Source organism: Triturus cristatus, chromosome 6 (assembly GCF_964204655.1).
Source record: "Triturus cristatus chromosome 6, aTriCri1.1, whole genome shotgun sequence".
NCBI classification, from domain to species: Eukaryota; Metazoa; Chordata; class Amphibia; order Caudata; family Salamandridae; genus Triturus; species Triturus cristatus.
The window spans coordinates 1,735,923,478-1,735,943,317 of NC_140589.1; the positions used below are offsets into that span (position 1 = coordinate 1,735,923,478).

At 39.4% G+C, this 19,840-nt stretch overlaps 1 protein-coding gene across 2 annotated transcripts in view; it reads left to right on the plus strand.

The window, feature by feature from the left end:
- Window positions 1-17,775, plus strand: part of BROX (BRO1 domain and CAAX motif containing) — a 190,059-nt gene extending 172,284 nt beyond the window's left edge. For both annotated transcript variants that reach the window (XM_085612972.1, XM_085612973.1), the window contains 3 exons: window positions 1,293-1,443; window positions 6,627-6,792; window positions 15,555-17,775. In XM_085612972.1, the coding sequence (XP_085469098.1) occupies window positions 1,293-1,443; window positions 6,627-6,792; window positions 15,555-15,647 (410 nt within the window). In that variant the 3' untranslated portion in view covers window positions 15,648-17,775. The remainder of the gene's footprint in view (window positions 1-1,292; window positions 1,444-6,626; window positions 6,793-15,554) is intronic.
- Window positions 17,776-19,840: the final 2,065 nt, after the last annotated feature.

Consider the following 19,840-nt stretch of genomic DNA (forward strand, 5'->3'; position numbering starts at 1 on the left):
TGTACGAAAATGAATTATAAAAGATACTTGCAATTTAAATATATAACTCCTTAGTATTCGTTTTTTGCCAAAAACTTGGTTATGTGTTTTTTTTTAGTTTTAGCATATTTTCAATTTTCAGGGTTTTCAACACTGTCTATAAGATCCAGAAATATGATTTTTATTAAAGTAACCCACAGAATATAGATGGGTCCTCCTGTATGTGGAAACAAAGGGTTAGTTTATTTAATGTAAATTCCTCAAACTTCAACAATTGGGCCACTTCTTGTTAAATGTAGCCACTTTGTGAAAAGTCAGCTCGCGCACAGTGAAATGAACACAATCTGCTTCTCCCAAGTTCTGTGGTCCCAACATTCTGCATATATACTCTTTGAAAGGATCTCGACCACTGCACAAGGGAGAGTTAACATCTCTGCAAGACAGACACATTAGAATAACTAAATGGAAATTCCCTGTAGCTTAAGACACCAAGGCCCATAGAGAAATGGAGAGTACAGGGATACTGAGAATGAACTGTGGCAGCCAAAGTGGGGAGAGGACAGAGGGTTTGCTGGAGGCTCTCCTGCATTTTGCGTCCCACTGTCTTACTCAACTGACTGTTCATGATAATAAACAGCAGTTACTTTTACCTTAGTCAAGAAATCTGTGGCAGGTGCACTTTCATTGGCCCTGGCCAATGACGTAACACAAAATCAAGGGAATCCCTATAAAAATGTTGTGCTTTACTCCTGAGATACCCACCAACTGTGATGTAACAATCTAGCAGGCCAAGAACGTTGTATGGTTTGCTAAAAGACCTTGGTTGGAGACAATGGATCCTCCCCTGTACCGCGGGAGCCATCTTATGTCCATAGGTAAAACCAACTCTATTTTTGGCATATGTATGTTGGTAATGTTTTCATAGGTTAAGCATTAGAAGGTTACGAGCACTACAAATAAGTTAATATTATTCGTGTCCATTAATGGAAGTTTAAAGCTACATGTGGTTGTGTATTAAAATGTTTGCTATCCAGTGCATAGCTGCATTGATATTAAGTGGCATGTTTCTGGCACATTGTACAAGTATTCTCATTTGTTGCAAATACTGCAGTATTGTGGAGGCACCTACTCATCATGGTGGTCTTGACACATAGGCACGAGACTATGGATTTCTCATTCTCCTATATGTTACCAAATAGTGCATCTTTATTTTTTTATTTATGATGGTGTATTATTTTACAATCACATATTGCTGAGATAGTGTTTGGAGAGCTATTTTATTTTATACTTATGCAAAATGTCTTATTATGTAGTTTACAATAAAGCAGAAGCACTATGCAAAGAATACGGCGAGACCAAAGGACCAGGAACTACAGCAAAACCCTCTGGACACCTGTTCTTTAGGAAACTGGGTTCACTTGTTAAGAATACTCTGGCCAAGTGTGAGCGAGAAAATGGATTCATGTGAGTGTTATTTTCTACATTTTTTTTTTTTGCTTGGAGCCGTAAATGCATTAGTGTCTTTTCTTTGAAAACGCCAGAGTGCTAACCATAAATCTCCCTCTCTCCACCCTCAATCTAAACTGACCATCCTCATAACCTCATCTTCTACAGCTCGTAAGGCGTAATTCAGATGTTAAGTGCATAAATTAACAAATAGGTGATGCTATTAGACAAGATCGATTGCTTACTTACCTGCACACCTGATGGAACGGTTTTATTAAATATACGTACTTTCACCTGCATGAAAACTTATGGGCTCATTTTGGAAAAGCTTGATCTGGAATCTTGTTTGTTCTTCATTTTCTCTGATTTGATAACTCAAGTATTTGTCTACGTTAGAGATATTTCAGTTAGCCATCAGTTGCCGAAAACGTTTTTTGCTAAATTTTGTTTCTAAACTAAGTCTGCATAAACTTTAAAAAGTCCTCCTTAACAATTATTACACTAACAGTGAATATAGGATTGCCACAAATTTAGTTTTCCCAGAATTATCAAGTTTAATATTTCCCGGCATTTCATAACTATTCTTTAATTGTATACTTTAATATAATGCCATCTGTTACAAATTGTAACTATTGAAAAAATTACAATTGTTCAAAATCGATTATGGAGAGAATATTTTTCTTTTCCTGCACATTATAATTAGCTCTCAGAAGGGTAGGTATGCATTTATGTTTTTTAAGTGGTTCTGACCAGAACTACGGATCGCAAACAGTACAGTAAAACTGGACACATTCTTGTGTGGCCCTCCTCTGTCACAGCTAAATTTGTTCTTTAAGTGGGACATCATGCAGATAGTCTTGTTACAGTGCTTGATGCTCGTAATATGATCCATACATGAATTAGTGTTTTATGTGTAGCCTATGCTACCCTCAGAAGACAGTTTGTAGAAAGCAGTATGTTCTTGTTTAGACGTTCTAGCGAGAAATGTAGGCACCGTCACATGACTGCTTAAAATTTAACTATATGAATCCCTCATAACTCGTTCTCTTACCTACCCATCCCACTTCCTGGTGTTATTGCTTTTTATACCTCTTGATTAATCCTTATCTTCTGTGATCTGTCTCCCAGTAACAGCATTTTTAAACCATGGCGAGCTTGACATTTTGTAGGTCAGCAATTTACTATTGAAAGGTGTCAAATGCTGATAATTAATATATGGTAAACTGCCTGTCCAGTCCAAAAAGTGTTGTTCTTGGGTGGGATAATTTTTTTGAGTTTGCTTATATGTTGTGCATGATAGCCCTGTTGCGACTGCTGCAGTATTGTAAGGAAAAGTATAGATTGACCCTGAATTCTTGTCTTGACCCTAGTGGCAGATACCAAGTTGACGTTTAATGCATGTGCATAGACCAAAACACTCAGATCTGATGATTTTAGGATTAATTATTTCTTATACTTTTTGAGATATTAGTGAAGAATGGTTTGGTACTTTTTTTTTTAAAACCAGAGGGAATTGACACTATAATTACTGCTCCCAGACTGGGGATGAATCGGTCAGGAGATGAGTGGGAGGAGCTATTAGTGATTTGCCTGCCTCTTGCTGACTCTGGCTAATTGGTGCAAATGCCCAGTTATCAGTACGTCCTATTCAAAATCAACTGTTGAGTCCTTCCATTATCACTGGCTTCATTATCTGTGGAATTTCAAGGTGAGGTAGTTCGAGGCCATTGGAATTTCTTTGAGAGGGTTTTACTTGGTAAACAATGAGAGGGGTAGGGTTTGAGGAAAGCTTCTTCTGGCCAGTAAAGCCTTCAACCATGTTGAATTTGGCTTTGGAAGATCTCAGTGATATCTCCTCATCCAGAAGGCCCTTGGTTAGAACAGGATGTGTTAGGTTTGCTTTAGGGGTATCTAGTGCAGGGACGTTATTATCGTTACACCCAGAACTTTAGGAATAGACCTGCAGGAGCGTGTTGGTAATTTTAAGCTGTGGACAGTGTTTTTTGGCCAGGCTGAGAATCTTCCTTCGGAAAACCTGAGTGCTTTTTGGCTGAGAACATCTTCTGGCCAGAGGGAACTGCTGATCAGTTGGATACTCACCAGTTTACAGGTGTGCTAATGTGAAGACTCCAAGAACCTCTATATTGGGTTTGCAGAAACCCTCAATAATTATTTTCAAACTTGCTTGGTTAACTTGGGACAGTCCAGAAAAAAACTTAAAGAAGCTATGAGAAAGTCCAGTTTGTAATAAAAAGTTCAATTTTAAAAGTGCATTTTTGTGGAATTGTTTGCTTTTTCCTTCTTTGTGGATTCTAGAAGACTAAGCGGCCTGAGAGCATTTTTCCACCAAAGAACCTCAAAAACAGGCTTATGTTTTTAGAGCTTTTCAATTCCTTAAAAGCCACTGAGAGAAGTGTGGATCCAGAGGTTTATGACTCTAATCACAAATTCAAAAAAACAGTTGATGGACAGAATGCAGAACAATGTCATACATTCACCCCAGTACAGAGATCTGGGCCTAAATCCATCGTTTTTTTGCTCACCATGCCATTCCAATTTGAACCCAGCCATATGGAAATCAGTCTGTGCCTCATGGGAACAGTCCAGCCCGAACTGCCAAGCCAAGTCCTAACTGGACAGGAACCAACATCCTAGGATGGGTTTCGGGGTTTCACCCCTCTTCAGCCAGGATAGCTTGATTCCAGTGGCATGGAGAGCACGGGACTCACGTCTGAGCATACCCGTCCCACTCGGGGTGACAAATTCAAAAACAACAGTTGATGGACAGAATGCAGAACAATGTCATACATTCACCCCAGTACAGAGATCTGGGCCTAAATCCATCGAATGATGATGGATTAAACCCAGATCAGTTGACTGGGGGTGAGTGCTTGATTTGTTCAAGCGCTCCGTCCATCATCCCCTTTGGTATCGCTTTGTTCGCCCTAAGTTGGCAGGGTATGCCCAGACGTGGGTCCCTTGCTCACTTTGCCACTGGATTCAAGATAGCCTGGCTGAGGAGGGTTATGAACCTGAAACCGGTCCCAGGATGCTTGTTTCCAGTCCAGGGAAGACATGGCTTGGCAGTTCGGGCTGGACTGTTCCCATGAGGCACAGGGTCAGACTGATTTGCATATGTCTGAACTGGGGTGGTGGAGTGAGCTAAAGAATGATGATGGATTAAACCCAGATCAGTTGACTGGGGGTGAGTGCTTGGTTTGTTCAAGCGCTCCGTCCATCATCCCCTTTGGTATCGCTTTGTTCGCCCTAAGTTGGCAGGGTATGCCCAGACTTGGGTCCCTTGCTCACTTCGCCACTGGATCCAAGATAGCCTGGCTGAGGAGGGTTATGAACCCAAAACCGGTCCCAGAATGCTTGTTTCCGGTCCAGGGAAGACGTGGCTTGGCAGTTCGGGCTGGAATGTTCCCATGAGGCACAGGGTCAGACTGATTTGCATATGGCCATGTCTGAACTGGGGTGGTGGAGTGAGCTAAAGAATGATGATGGATTAAACCCAGATCAGTTGACTGGGGGCGAGTGCTTGATTTGTTCAAGCGCTCCGTCCATCATCCCCTTTGGAATCGCTCTAATCACAAATTGCCAGATACAGAATAACGGTTTGACTCAAATTGAGCTCAATGAGTTCCTCGACAAATGCAAACACCCATTGAATTTCCAACTTGTGTGCAACATCATTACATCAGGTTTTATCTGTGGGAAGTGCCTTCATCCCTCTTTATGCCACTTTCATTAGATACTCTGAGGGCCGTCATAACAGTGTACTGTATGTGTTGATGCCCATCTTTAATACAGCCTCTAGGGTTACCCCTCCAGATCAATGTAAAAAGTGCAAACATATAAACTTTGACTAGAACAGACCCATAGTTCTTTTCTGGTCACATGTAGTAGAGGGTCATTCTTACTTGGTGCTTAGGTCACATTTGGAATTAAATGAAGATGTCTTGAAAGCCTTTGTTATGTCGATTCCAGTGAGGTTATTTTCTTGGTGCTATAATTTAGTTTGAAACCCTTATTCATTTTATTAACTTGTGTGACCTCTCTCCTACTCAAACTTGGTTTGAAACATTTTTCTTTAACTATATTGTTGTTTGTATTTTTATGTACCACACTGCACATGCATCTTTGATAAGTGGTTTCCTGCTAGCTACCAAAGCTGAGCCAAGAATATCTTTAGTAAAATCTATTTGCCTCTGCTAGCCCTTTGAATTAAAACAATGTGGGACTCAGTCACTGTTATTACGAGGTTTGTGACCTATTTCGCACAGCCTGTAAGTTGGGTTTACTACAACTGTGAAGCAAAATTTGAATAAAAGATTACTTTTCAAAATATGCTTACCCTCTACTTCCCATCTTTATCCAGGCCTCTACAACCCTCTTTCTACTATACATACTTTGAGTAAAGCTCCATACATCTGTGTGAAGACCAGTCTTGTAACAAAACAGATTGTAGAGCTGCCCAGTTCTGGAGGATCCTGCCATTCTTTGCACTGTTTTTATCACTGACCCTGTCTCATAAATGCAGGTGCTCCACGTGAATCAACTTTGGAATGGTTTCAATTGTTGAAAAAAGTATTTGCATGCTCTGCTGGTGATGACTATTTCCCATCAAGCCACCAGTCACCATAGTTGTAGCAAAGAATTCTGTTATATGGAGTAATATTTTATATTTCACACAAATTAATCACAAGACATGTACATTGTTTTGTCCTGATACTATCTCAATGCAACCTCAATTTCTTTAAAAACCAGAACATTATTCATCCTACATAATCTTTAAGGAAGGTATGACAATCAGGAATTTAAGTCTACAAAGGAGAAAACCAATGGGACAGTATTTTTCTCTTTTTCTTATTCAACTATGAGTTACTCTCAGGGTCCAGGCCTTTTCTGTGGGCTGCATCTTTCTTCCAATACAGATGAAGTTCCTAAACCATAGCTGATGTGTGGAATTAGTAGAAATCTACTCCGTCTTGACACAGCACGGGTGCATATATTTGTTTCACCGCGATTGTTCATTCGTCAATATCTTAGCCAATCAGTTGACCACTGAGCATGTTCATGAGTTGAGATTCGGTTATTTGCTGTGTGACCAAAATGTATGGTTAGTAGAAAGAATAGGACACTTTTGCAATTGTATATATGTTGGTTGACTTTGTTAGTGAAACAATTTTATTTACCAGTTATTTCCAGAAGGTTCCTAAAGAAGCCCCTCAGTTGGAACTGAAAGCCAGTTACGGCCTTGTGGAGCCTGTGCCATTTGAATTTCCCGCTCTCAACCCGCAGTGGACCACGGAAACACTAGCTGGCTTTGATCTCACCAAAAGGCCTAAAGAAGATGAGAAGAATGTAAGAAACCGTTTTGTGTTAAAATGTGTATATTAACTTCTCAAGTGCATTGACCTACAATGGATTAACACCCATTTATTTTATTATTTTCTTTTATTGTCAGTACAAAACCTGGAATATGCCCCTTCATTTTATCTTTAGCTCCATATTTAAAAATATATATCAGAGAGCTTATAGGTAGCAGGAATATTGCCCGGCGCTTATAAACTCTCAGTTACTGGTCCCTACCAGTATATTTATTCTAATACATAAACTAAATTTTACTGAGTGTTTACCAACATAAGACTTAAACATTTTGGTAGTATTTTCTTTTCTTATTCTTTATTCTTGTTTTCTCGATGTATCATGAATATACAGCAATATTGTCACAGCCCTGAAGAAGCGCGTTTGTGCGCGAAACACGTGTTGGATATAGGCAGTATTGCTGTATATTCATGATACATCGAGAAAACAAGAATACCAAATAACAAAAGAAATTGTTACCAAAATGTTTAATGTCCTATGTTGGTAAACACTTAGTAAACTTTTGTGTATATGTATGTATGTATGTATATATATATTCACTTAAAAAACCATAGGTTTCACACATGTTATAGTTAGGTGGATATTTCACTCGTACAAAACCAATGAAATTCCCCCGTTATAGTTAGTTCAGATAACTATAACTCACACGCCCGCAATCCTGCTCATGACGTCACATATTACATCACTCATGACATGGTCAGTGGCATCACTCATGACATCACTGATGACATCATCCTTGTGATAGAGTGGCGGTCGCGCGAGTTATAGTTATCTGAACTAACTATAACGGGGGAATTTCATTGGTTTTTTACGAGTGAAATATCCACCTAACTAGAACATGTGTGAAACCTATGGTTTTTTAAGTGAATTTGCAAGGTTTTTTAAATGCGAATTCCTAACTATAACGTGTGTGAAACCTATGGTTTTTTCAGTGAATTTGTACGGTTTTTTAAATGCTAAGTTATGTATGTATTATTATTTTTTTTTATATATTTATTTTACAATAAACTACGTATTAACATTTTTTTTTATGGTTTTTTAAAAAAAAACATTAAAATGTTTTTTTCTGCCTTCGGGGTCCTTCAGGGACCCCCTGACAAAGGCTAGGGAGTCAGGAACTCTCTACCCTGCCCCCTTTTCACGTTCGCCATCTTCCTTTTTCACTCTCGCACTGAAAACAAACAAAATGGCGGCCGACACTTCCTGATTTCGACCGATTCGAACGTTGACTGACATGTAACCACCAATCAGAATTACGCTCGCGCACGTTAGGGTGCGCGCACGGTGCGCGGCTATAGATATTTATGTGCTTGAACTGCAATTTTCTCAGGAACTACTGAACAGATTGACTCCATATATGCAAAAGGCACATCCCTGACCTGAGGACTACCTCTCTGCCAAATTTCAAGTAATTCTGTTCAGCCGTTCGGGCTGTACCTTCGACTAAAGGTCCTATGGGAAAATGCATGGGGAAAACGTGTTTTGGGACCCCCCTTTTTTCTCGGCCCCCGCTTGACGGATCCCCCCGAGACTTTCAGGGTAGGAGCTGAGCGGAACGCCCCATTAGTTTTGAAAATTTCGCGAAGATTCGTCAACCGGCGCAAAAGTTATTCAAAATAGAATTTTGAGATTTCCTATGGAAACACGGTCCTAACTATAACTATCTACTGGCGACCGCCAGTAGATTATATATATATATATATATATATATATATATATATATATATATATATATATATATATATATGTGTGTATTGAATGTATTTGCACAAATACATTGCTTGTTGCACAATTCTTGCTGTATGCTGTATATCTATGTCTCTGTCTATCTCTTCTCCCCTCTCTCCTTTCCTGTCCCTCATCCGTTCTACCTTTGAGAGTAAATATGAATGAAAAAACTGTATATTAGGTTGGTTTTCCTACCTTCGAAGCAGGTACTTTCACATGTTCATGATGCCTTCTAATCCAGGCGGATGGTAAAAAGCTGTGACTACTCGGGAATGGTAGGAACATCTTTGCAGTCGTGGACTCCACCTATAAACAATTTCCATCTACAAAGAATTTACGCACATTATTGAGCATTGCGTTCTCCCTATTAGAAGACGGATAATTAGTGGATCTCTTTTTATGTTTATATGGTAGTAATCCTGCCCTTCATGAGAGCAAAACACTCGCAATCATTCATTGAACTTCCTGGATAGTTTATGCCCACCATTTGATGTTATGTCTAAATAATATAATACTTACGTCATCACGTCCTTTTCCTGTGAAGCATTGTGTTGCTTACGGATTTGTTTACCAATCGAGGTAGTAGATAAGCCCTTTTCTATATTCTTTGTAGTTTTACATTGTAGATGCAGGTTCATTGCGTCAATTAATTTGATATTCCATCGGGTCAACTTTTTTTGTCAGCAACAGACGGCTATTTTGGGTATTTTCATGTTGGGTACAGAATAACCACAATACTGTATTCAACAAGGCTAGCAATGTGAAGACACTGCAGAATTACAAGAATTGAGTTTACTGTTGTATGTAATTGTTTCTGCTCATTTAATTGTCTAGCATTCAATAGTTGTACAGTACTTCATTGGCACTTCCTAATTCGACTTGCTTGAATGGGTCCTATGGCAGTAAAGAGAGTAGGCGCTCGCCTACCAACAGTTTCGAACTTTTGTGAATATGTGCAGCGCAAGACAAATACGACCAATGTTTGAATGTTGCTGTGCATTGATCCTTCAACTACGTAACAAAACACGACCGCACTAGCAACCAAGACCTACCACAAACCACCTTACAACAGCACATAGAAAGACATAGAAAGACAGAACTATGCGTATCCATCCACCACGGGCTGAATATGCGTTTTACTGGCTGTAGAGGCATTCAATAGCACTTGTTACCATCAGCTACTTACGACATATTTACACTGGCTGGGCACTGTGCACATGTATCATCCGATAAAATGCATAAACAATTGGATATAGACTACTAATTTCACCCACAAAAATACTAACCACTTCTGACATATTCTCCCTCCTGACCGTAGTCTGCTATTTAAAAGAAATCAAACTCTGATCTGCAAGGGACGCCTTTTGAAAATAACACCCCAGATTATCGAAAGGTGCTGCAGTACCATACTAATATTAGACTGTGCACTATACAAGTACCAAATAACAATAAAGTTAAGACATAATGACAACAAAATTGGGACATGGCAACCAGTACCAGATAACAGTAAAGTTAGGATACAATAACAAGTGTGAAACAATAGTAAAGTTGAGACCTAACGAAGTGATAGAGAGTATTCACTAAATGTTAAATAGGATTCGAGTATATTGAAACTGATTAAAATTCCATATTCCCCCACAACATGCCATCTCTCTTTTTGAATTGTCCCATACAGTCCTGTGCTCATCATTGTCGTCCAAGTTTATATTTTGTAATTATTTAAATGGTCCTACCAAGACTTGACCCATCATTGAAGTTCTTTTGTGGGTTTAAGAAATCAATGTCATTTTTTTTATCTAGCTGAGAATGGCTGTTTCTAGCCTTAGCTGAATTGTAAAAAAACACCTTTAATTTGCATAATCCCTAAGCTTGTTGCCTGCTCCAGTTCTCAATTAGGGAGCAAATTAAGTTATTTTGCTCTGAGTTCAATTGTAAATGTTACTGCAAAAGCCAAGATCAAAGTAAAAGCGCTGTGCCGTACACAAAACATTCTGGGAGAAGGACCCATGATACTAGGAACAATTGGCCACATACAATTTAGAAAAATAATCCCTGATTAGCTCAAAATTGATCTTTTGGATTATATCACTCAAAACACTACTGTTCTATTCTCTGAGCAATGAGCGGCCTACCAAACTACAATCTATTCAGAAAACTGCTAAAATTGATCTTTCCAGTCATTTGAAAACTGCAGGCATGGAGTGCTGGATAACAGCACTACAGTTGTAGATGACCAAAATGAACAATACTCAACTGCATCCCAAATTCCTCATCCAACTACTGACCATCTCCCATAACACCAATATAATTCCTGCTGAATGTGCAACAGCCAATTAACTAGCTCAGATAAAGTAAACTTCATATGCAGCATATAGTCATGATGCGTTTACCTGAATGCTCCAGACCAGCGTGATAAAGTTCTTGATCTTAAAATACAGGCAGTGGCGATTCCTTATGATCAAGATTCAGGTGAATTCGAAGGCACTAATTGTGTGCACACTGGAGAAGAATGAGTTAATATCCTAGCCAATGAAATCTGATAACTAACGAAGCAATACTACCAATCCTCAATGTTTCCATCAACTCTGCCACATTTCCAGACACCTGAAAATATCCACCGTCATGCCCCTGAGTAAGAAACCATCTGCTGACCCAGCCACGCTTTCCAACTACAAACCCTTCTCCCTTCAACCATACCTGACAAAGGTCTTCGAAAAACTAATCAACCAGTGCCTCATCAACCTCTGCAGCAACACCAGCATCTCAACACCACGCAGTATGGATTCAGGCCCTACCAGTAGAATCAGCACTCATTGCCGCCACCGGCAACATCCATGTGATCCTTGACAGAGGATACATGTCAGTCCTGATTCATCTCTTCAGCATTTGGTATGGTCTCACACTCCATCCTCATTAAGCTTCTGGGCAAAATTGGTATCTAAGGACACGTTCTCCACTGGATCTGCTCCTTAATGGATAAAACACAAGCTGTCAGCCTGACACCGAACTCCTTGGTAGCACGTAAAGGCATCTGCGGAGTTTCTCAAAAATCATCACTCCGCCCCTGTACCCTCCCCTTCAACACATACATGATCCCTCTGGCCAAAGTTATCCATGCACATGACATCAACATCCTCTCCTACGCATATGACAGTCAACTCGTACTCTACCTCTTGGCGGACCAGACTCTCAACACAAGAAGCAAGCTCACTGCCTGCATTATCAAAATCACTAACTGGATGAAAGCCAGCTGTTTCAAGCTCAACACCTACAAGACAGAAGTAGTTATTTTTGGAAAAAACACCTCACCATGGGACTCCAACTTCTGGCTGGCCGATCCCATAACCCACGCCAGTAATATCAGAATAATCAACTGCAAGCTGAACAAGACCGCACCAGTCAAGTCCGTCCCTGCATTCTGCTTCCACGCCCTGGAGATGCTGATGAAGATTTCTAAATGGTTTCCAAGCAACACAAAAAAAATCTATTCCTCATGCCCTAGTCAACAGAATCTCAGATTTGACAACCCAGTGCAGTAACCAGCTAATTAGATTATATAATTTAAAGTAACATAAAGGGATCTGCAGAGCTGTCCGAAGCTAACAGCATACTGAAAACCATAAAATCATGTGTCGGATTCTTACACTTCAACACCCAACACACTGCTACATGGTGCGCCCCATAACACGATAACCACTCCTCAGTGGTCATCACGCACAGGTAAACACTCCCCACATAGGATCAAAACAAAAGCAGCATCCATCCAACCTCACACCGTATATGGTGTAGTATGCTACTCACATAGGCAAGCACTTCAGTGCCCCGCATAGGGATAATAAGCTCTATATAAATTCTGCTATACAATGCAATATAGTCTCCAGCCTGAAGCAGCCACAACAGAGGCTCAAAGAGGTGTGAGGTTTCTGCACTTGTCAGCCCAACTGAAAGTGTGATCAAGGAAGACAAATGGCTGTACCTCTGCTTAAGGACCCCTTCACCTTGCACAACAGAATCTACAGTTCCACCCCTTACTCCTACTATTTACCAAAGGGATGTGCTTCAGGAAGTCTAATCAGCAGCCCTTTGCTAACAAAGTCTTTATTGAATTTCTAAAGTGAGCCTTGTCGCAATCCACCACACTTCATTGTCTTGATCACCACCCCCCAACTACGAAAATACAGGCAATACACTTCCACTATGTGGGGAAGCGGTCTTCGCCCTGCATCTTGTGCCATGTCAAACCAGACATATCCAAGTGGATCCCACTTTGCTTTTATTATGAATACTGTGAGCAAAAATTGAGGATGACCATCAGAAGACATTTCTTCTTGCATTTTCAATGTTTGCATGCATCACACATAGTTTCGTATATATATATATATATGTATGTCTAATCATTACTTTTCGCTTTCAACCCTTGAACTCATTAGCTGACCTTGCTGGAGGGTTGGTCTAGCAGTATCCTGGCAGCAGATAGACTATTTCCCTGCTTCTAGAGCATATAAAAAATGCGTAATATAGCGCACTCTTCACATGTAAATAATCTTGTTTCTACTATATACTACTGTTTTGCATGGTGCACCAAAGTGGCCATAAAGATGTAAAGCAGATAAGTAAATGCATACATTTAACTGTTTTGTGGCCCTCAATGAATTGCACATTTATCCGCATAAAGAAAACCACAGTGGTATTACTAGAATGCAGTTTGTTATGAAATAGTATATTGTGTTATAATGTTTTTTTAGTTAGTAATGGGGTAAAAAAAAGTGCTACCAGATGCTGCCATGGTCGTCCTAGAGCTTGAGTGCATGTGTGCGGGCGCGCGCTTTGCGTGCCTCTCTCTGCGCTTCAATTCCCTCACCCTCCCCCACCACAGATCTGTCACTCTGCTGGCCTCATTAAGTGCATCGCGTTTGCGATCACTTTCACTTTCGCACACATCTCCCGGGCTTCTCTTGCGTTTCTTCCCCCACTGTTCTTCCTTTAATTCCAGCTTCAGCATCAGCGTTACCTCTCGATAACATTTAACTAAAATTATAAATTCAGTTTCTTTTAGATACAATTAAGCACGTTGTGGAGAAAATAGTGCAATTCTTAATTTGATGTTGCAAAATGCATTTTCTTTATCTACAGCTCTTTTCGGTGCCCGCATATTCCCAGCCTTGTACACCGGGACCATGGCTGAGTAGGATGTGTTAGACTGCCTTTGTTACCTAAGATCCAAACACAGCAGTCGTAGTGAATTTACAAGAGTTTAATTTGTGACGAGAATTATCTTGCTTTTACATTTGTCAGAAGTTTAATATAACGACAGTCGCGGAAGTAGTTCAGCCGAATAAACCTGTTTATGCAGTCAAACTATCATTCGATTTGAATTCTTCTGATTCGGGGCGAAAGAACGGGAACGGGGGAGTTTACCTATCTGATGGATAGCTGAGAGACGCTGTCATTGCACATGCAGTATTTGCTTTGAGACTTTTTTGGCAGATTCAAGTGTCAGCATTGCATGAGCTCTGGCGTGTGTCATAACTCGCAGATATTTTCAGCGTGGCAACACAGGTTAACCTACTCGGGGAACCGTAAAAGTAGTAAACTAGGCATTTTAAACGAGACCGTTCTTTAGATCTGCAAACTATTGGGCATACTAAGGATGTTGTTGCCACAACAAGCTAGCAGGCTACTTTATAAACTGGACCTTCGTTCTGGCTTGCATTGTATACTTGTACGCATCTGCCTGTTTTGTTTGTTCACAAAAAACTTTGTCTAATGTATATAAGAAACTAAAAATCTCCCGAAATTCATTGTTATCACTGATCTGATTTCATATGATGAATTGCGTCACTCGTTTTTTCTCAAAATGCATGCATCTAGAAAAATCGTTTGTGCTATCTGAGGTTTGGCTTTAACGTTTTCGTACGGTGCCGTAATCGCATCCAGTACCACTGCTGCTCTTGTGTGCCTAGACCTCACCCTCCCACGTGGGTGAGTCAGAGGGCGCCGAGGAGTGAGGCTTTGTGACTTCTTGTTTAATTATGAGTAGTATATTTGGCTTTTTTTCCCCTATTCGACGCCGCCCCTCTTCCGAGGTAGTGATGGTTATGACAACAATGCCAAGTTCAGAGATTGGCCTTGATGTGCTTTGACACTCACCGGCCTGTCTTTTGACAAATAACACATGCAGAAACTAGAGGCGAGCGAACCAGCAAATTAACAAGGAGAACAGACTTGAAGGGTCGGCTTTGGTTAAAGAGTCAATGCACAAGCCGAGCCTTAAACAGATTTGGCATGTAAATCCTGTAACCTACATCACGTTCCAATATGATAAGGTGTCTTTAACATTAAAAAAAGTGTATTTCTTTAACACACAGAAGCGTGTCACCGTAGTGCATCAGAATATATCTCTTCACTTAGAAGTATTAATTTAAAGTGGGAGTTTTTAAACATGCACGGAGAAACATTCCTGCCCCCGCCCTTATGGCAATGATGTTGGTGAACTCAGAGGCAAATGTAATTTTCAAGTATACCATATATGTGACCTGGATGCATAGATTGGATGGAGCATCATCATTATAAAAACATGCATTGGCATAGCCAATAGGTCTCGCCTTTGGGACCTTATAGGTATTTAGTTATGGGGCACAATATCCTTGGTGCAACAACATCAACTGTTGCATGGGTAAACACATATAACGTCCCAAAGGCGAGACCTATTGGCTATGCCAATGCTTGTTTAAATGTGCTTCTGGTTAAGCAATGGCATGTTGACTTGTTTCAGTAGTTACTGGTAACTGTATTTAATATTTGTGTTTTTTAGAATGCATGTTTTCTAATCCATATTTTGCTGACTAAATTGTAGTGCTTTTTAAAAAATATATGTAACTGTTTTAATGTATGGTGTTTTTGCTAAAGTTCAGATAGTTGTGTCTTTTTAAGTGAAACTAGTTGAACAATGTCGCCCAAATTAAGCTTTTTTGCATTTTTGATAATGTGTTCATTTTCCGTGTTTACAGCCTCAGGCTAAGCCGAAAAAGGAGGAAGAAGTGAAGCCTATGAAAGAACCAGATATAAAATCTCAAAAGGACAGTGGCTGCCAGATCTCCTGAAAGAGACATTCCTAACTTCTGTTAACATTTCCTGAGTAACAGGTCCCAACCCTCTATGTAAAAAAGAGACTAAACTTGTAGTAATATAAAAGATATCTGATTGGCCAACATACTCCTGTAAACTGGCACTTTATAGGGGAATATGGTTAGATCCCTGTTATACTGTATTTATTTGTTAGAGCTTGAGCTTGTGTATGCATTTCTAAAAAGAAAAATCACTGATTTGGAGACATGAAAAAATGTGCCGTTGAGATTATGGATGTCTGTTTACATGTTTAACTGATTTTACAGAATAGCTTGAGCATATGGCTCCTACAGCAGTTTTTCACCTCAACTCTGCATCTGAAGAGCATGCCACAATCAAATGTTTATTGTTTCCTTTTCATTTTAACACTCAACAGAAATTACAGTGCAGGGTCCCCGACTTCAATGCAACCTATGTCCGACATGCAGTTTCTCTGACCTCTTTGCAGAATCAATAGCCATAAGCCTGACCAAACTGCCAAGTCTTGTGTTTGTACCTTTTTACTGCCAGTTTGTTTATTACTGTCTGGCACAGGGACACTGGCGTACTATGCAATTACATCCATTTCATAACATAAATGTATGAAAATGTAGTCTATATTTTCACACCAATGATCTTCCATGCACTCCAAAAAAAAAAAGAGATAGTTACTTAGCAGATCCTTGATGTTACATCTGCTAAGTTGATACTACCTAATCGTACACTTGCAGAAGATATCTCACTGGTTTCAGGGACGTACACAAAGATTACATAAAATGGCATCTTCTATATATAAAGTTTATTCACTTAGTTCTATAATTATTTAGCCCCCGGCATTTCAGCAAATCATGCATTTCTCCTTCCACTGTCCATTTCATTGTCAAGCAAAATTGAGTAAACCTCTGTTCTTTTGCATAAAGCTTTCATCACACTCCTCTTAACCCTTACTGCTAGATAAAAATGTCAAAGTAAATACTTAAGTTTATTGATTTGAAATGAAGCACTAAGGGCTACAATACCTAAATGTTTTTCTGCCTTGACATACTGAAAGTATTTGCTATGGAACCAAGACAACCAATGCCAAAGCTACATAAGCAAGGCTTCCTTTTTTTGCATTGAACCATTGGAATCAAGTGGCTGCTGTTTGTGTGACCTGAAAGGGGAGATTAATATGTTATCACGAGAATTGGACATTTTAATCCGAGTTTTTCTGTCCACAGTAGTACAATGAGAAGGGCTTTTTGTTCATAGAAAAAGACAAGCACATGCATAGTTGATGCAGTCTAATGTTAAAGAAAGTCTTTTTCTGCAGTAAGAAAAGTAGGAACATGTTCTTCATTTTAATTCCTTCTACATTTACCCAGAGAAAAGCGCTTTGCCATTTTTGTCCATCGAAGAAAACCATCACGCCCCATTCTCCTAATCTCCGTATCACGTTTCAGAACTTTTTAAGCCAAATACCTTTATTTGCTAAATGGATGGATCAATGTTGCGACAGTTTTAAATATCTATTCACCTTGCATTGTTAAAATGAGTCCAGTGTCAAATACAGAGGGCAGGCCCATTGTGTCTCTAGTTCGCACTTCTTTAGAATATTTGAAGGGTCACTTTTTCCAACCAAGCAAAAACTTCTGTATATTGTATGTAGATGGGGATACCTTCAGTTGGACTGTATGCTTTTGAGCCTGTGTAGTCAACAATGCTTATATACTGAGTCATCTTTGTTGGACTTGTGTTGGTTCAATCAATGGCATTGCAACCTACGTTGTGACAAGTGAATGGATGCCTGTTGATCACGCAAATAACTAGCATGTTGCCATGTATTTCTCAGAGTAAAGGTGTTTGATCTGAGCTGCAGGCCTAGAGACTTAGGAAACACTCAACCCAACACAGCCTTGAATAAAAAAGTGTGAATGCCAACTAACACCACAAATTTTAATAAACACCATCTTCTTATAGGTACTGTAAAGCTAGGCTCTAGGAATGCAGTTAGTCACTTTTTACTTCAAACTGCAGGTTAGAGACTCGGTACGTTTTTGCAATGAAGACCAAATAGCATTTTAAAAAGACTTACTGGTGTATTTTATTTTTCACTTTAATCCGATATTAAACAGACAAAATGTTGAATGGTGTCCTACTTCTTTATTGGTTTTCTTCATGCATATATGTGCTGTTTTTTCTTCTGTAGTAAAAGCAAAGGATTGTCAGCATCGACATAAAGTCATACCCACCCTTATGGTTGTATGACACTATATCGTAGTTGATAATATTAACTTTAAATAATATTGCATCTACTACATCGGCTAGTACTACATTATTATCATGGTAAGCATATGATTACTATTCTTACCTCCCCTTTAGTTTACTTTGAGTTACCTTGCAAAGTAGTGATTAAGTTGCTGTAACTGCAATATTTTTGTCATACAATATCACACGTTCTACAGTGGTGGTATACCATCCTTATACCTTCATTAGCCCGTCTACACGTGTTCGCACAATAATGGCTGTTGAAAATTAAGAACTCTGAGAAAGCTGCTTTTCATTACCAAACAACGGTAAATAATTGACAATTGGGTGGGCAAATTTGTTGTATTATTGAAAATGCATGGTCTTATTGTTAATACTGATTATGAATTCCACCACAGACCTCAAAGCAGTGAAAGCTCATCCCACAGCCTTCAGTGTGCAAGAAATCTGCAAGGGAAGGATCAATGATAATTCTTACTGCATGGGGACAGTAATACCGCTCCAATCTACACCCAGTGTCATACCTCAGCCTTCCTTTCTTCCCAGAGTTCTGTACCTTGAGGTGCTGAGCCATTCAAAATAATGTAGTGTCTGTGCTTTCTACTCAGTTTTGCCGGCTTAGACTGATCCAGCCATGTGAGTGCCAAAGACGAAGGCCCTAGAAAAATCAAGAAAGCCAACAGAAGAAAAGATTCAAATTTCAAACCATGAAGGTTTATTTAAAATCAAGAATCATACAGAAAGTAAAAACATAATTGTTTGGTCAATTCAAATCAGTATCAATAATGGTCAAAAATCAAATGAAAGGACTAAGAGCAAGCAAAGGACTGACATGAAATCTGCCTCTTAAGAGACCAAGAAACGTTTAGTTTTTTTGTTTTTTTTAAATATATTTTTATTTTATTTTCCACATTGCACATTTATGTTCATCAATACATGTTTTCGCCAACCAAAATATCGTATTTAACATTGGGAGTTATTCATAAAATAAAACACATCATATCATAATTAGACTTAATGATTCAAGAATTCAAGAAACCCCCTGAGCCCTCCACTCTCTACCCTATCCCTTCCCTCCAGTGTGCTAATGGGTTCCAAATTCTTACACCTAGAGCTCTCCCTGCTCTTCCCTTCCTGGCATATATAGGTTTTTCCAAATTAAATGTGGAAATTAAGTTCGCCAGCCATGTTTGCATGGGCGGGGGGGGGGGGGGTTATCAAGCCAGGCCCTAGCTAAAGTTAATCTATAAACAGCCATAATCATGAATAGAAATTCTTTATCAACATTCCTAGTATTCTCAATCCGACCTATTCCCAACAATATCAACATGGGGTTTAGTAATATCTGTAAGCCTAATGCCTGAGCCAAAAAATTCTCAATATCCCTGATTAGCGTATATAATTGAGGACAGGTAGCAAACATGTGTATTATATCTGCATTAGCTGAGCTGCAACGAGGGCAGGTAGTCCCGTTCGTACCACCCCATTTAGCTATTCTATCTGGTGTATAGTACAGTGAAAACAATGTTTTATAATGTTGCGATTGCAGGGGAGCCGAACACAGTATAGTACATCCCAAATCCAACGACTCCTGAAAATCATTAGATTCACCTTGAAGTTTCTCCATCCACTTATGTTTATGTTTATCCAGATCATCCACTTTAGTTTGGACTAATAAAGCATACGCTGATCTAATCGTATGTTGTCCACCAGTAGTTAGAATCTCCAGAAAGTCGTTGGTTTGGAACCCTGCTACACCGCCCCGTTTGTTACCCAGGAAGCTCCTTATCTGCAGATATTTAAAGAAATCCCTGTTACTTAAATCAAATGTCCTTGCCAGTACGCTAAACTGTACTATTCCCCCTGAATCTTTTAAATCCCCAATTTGCTTAATACCTTTTTGATCCCAGCCGGACATAACTGAATCTAAAAATATTTCAGC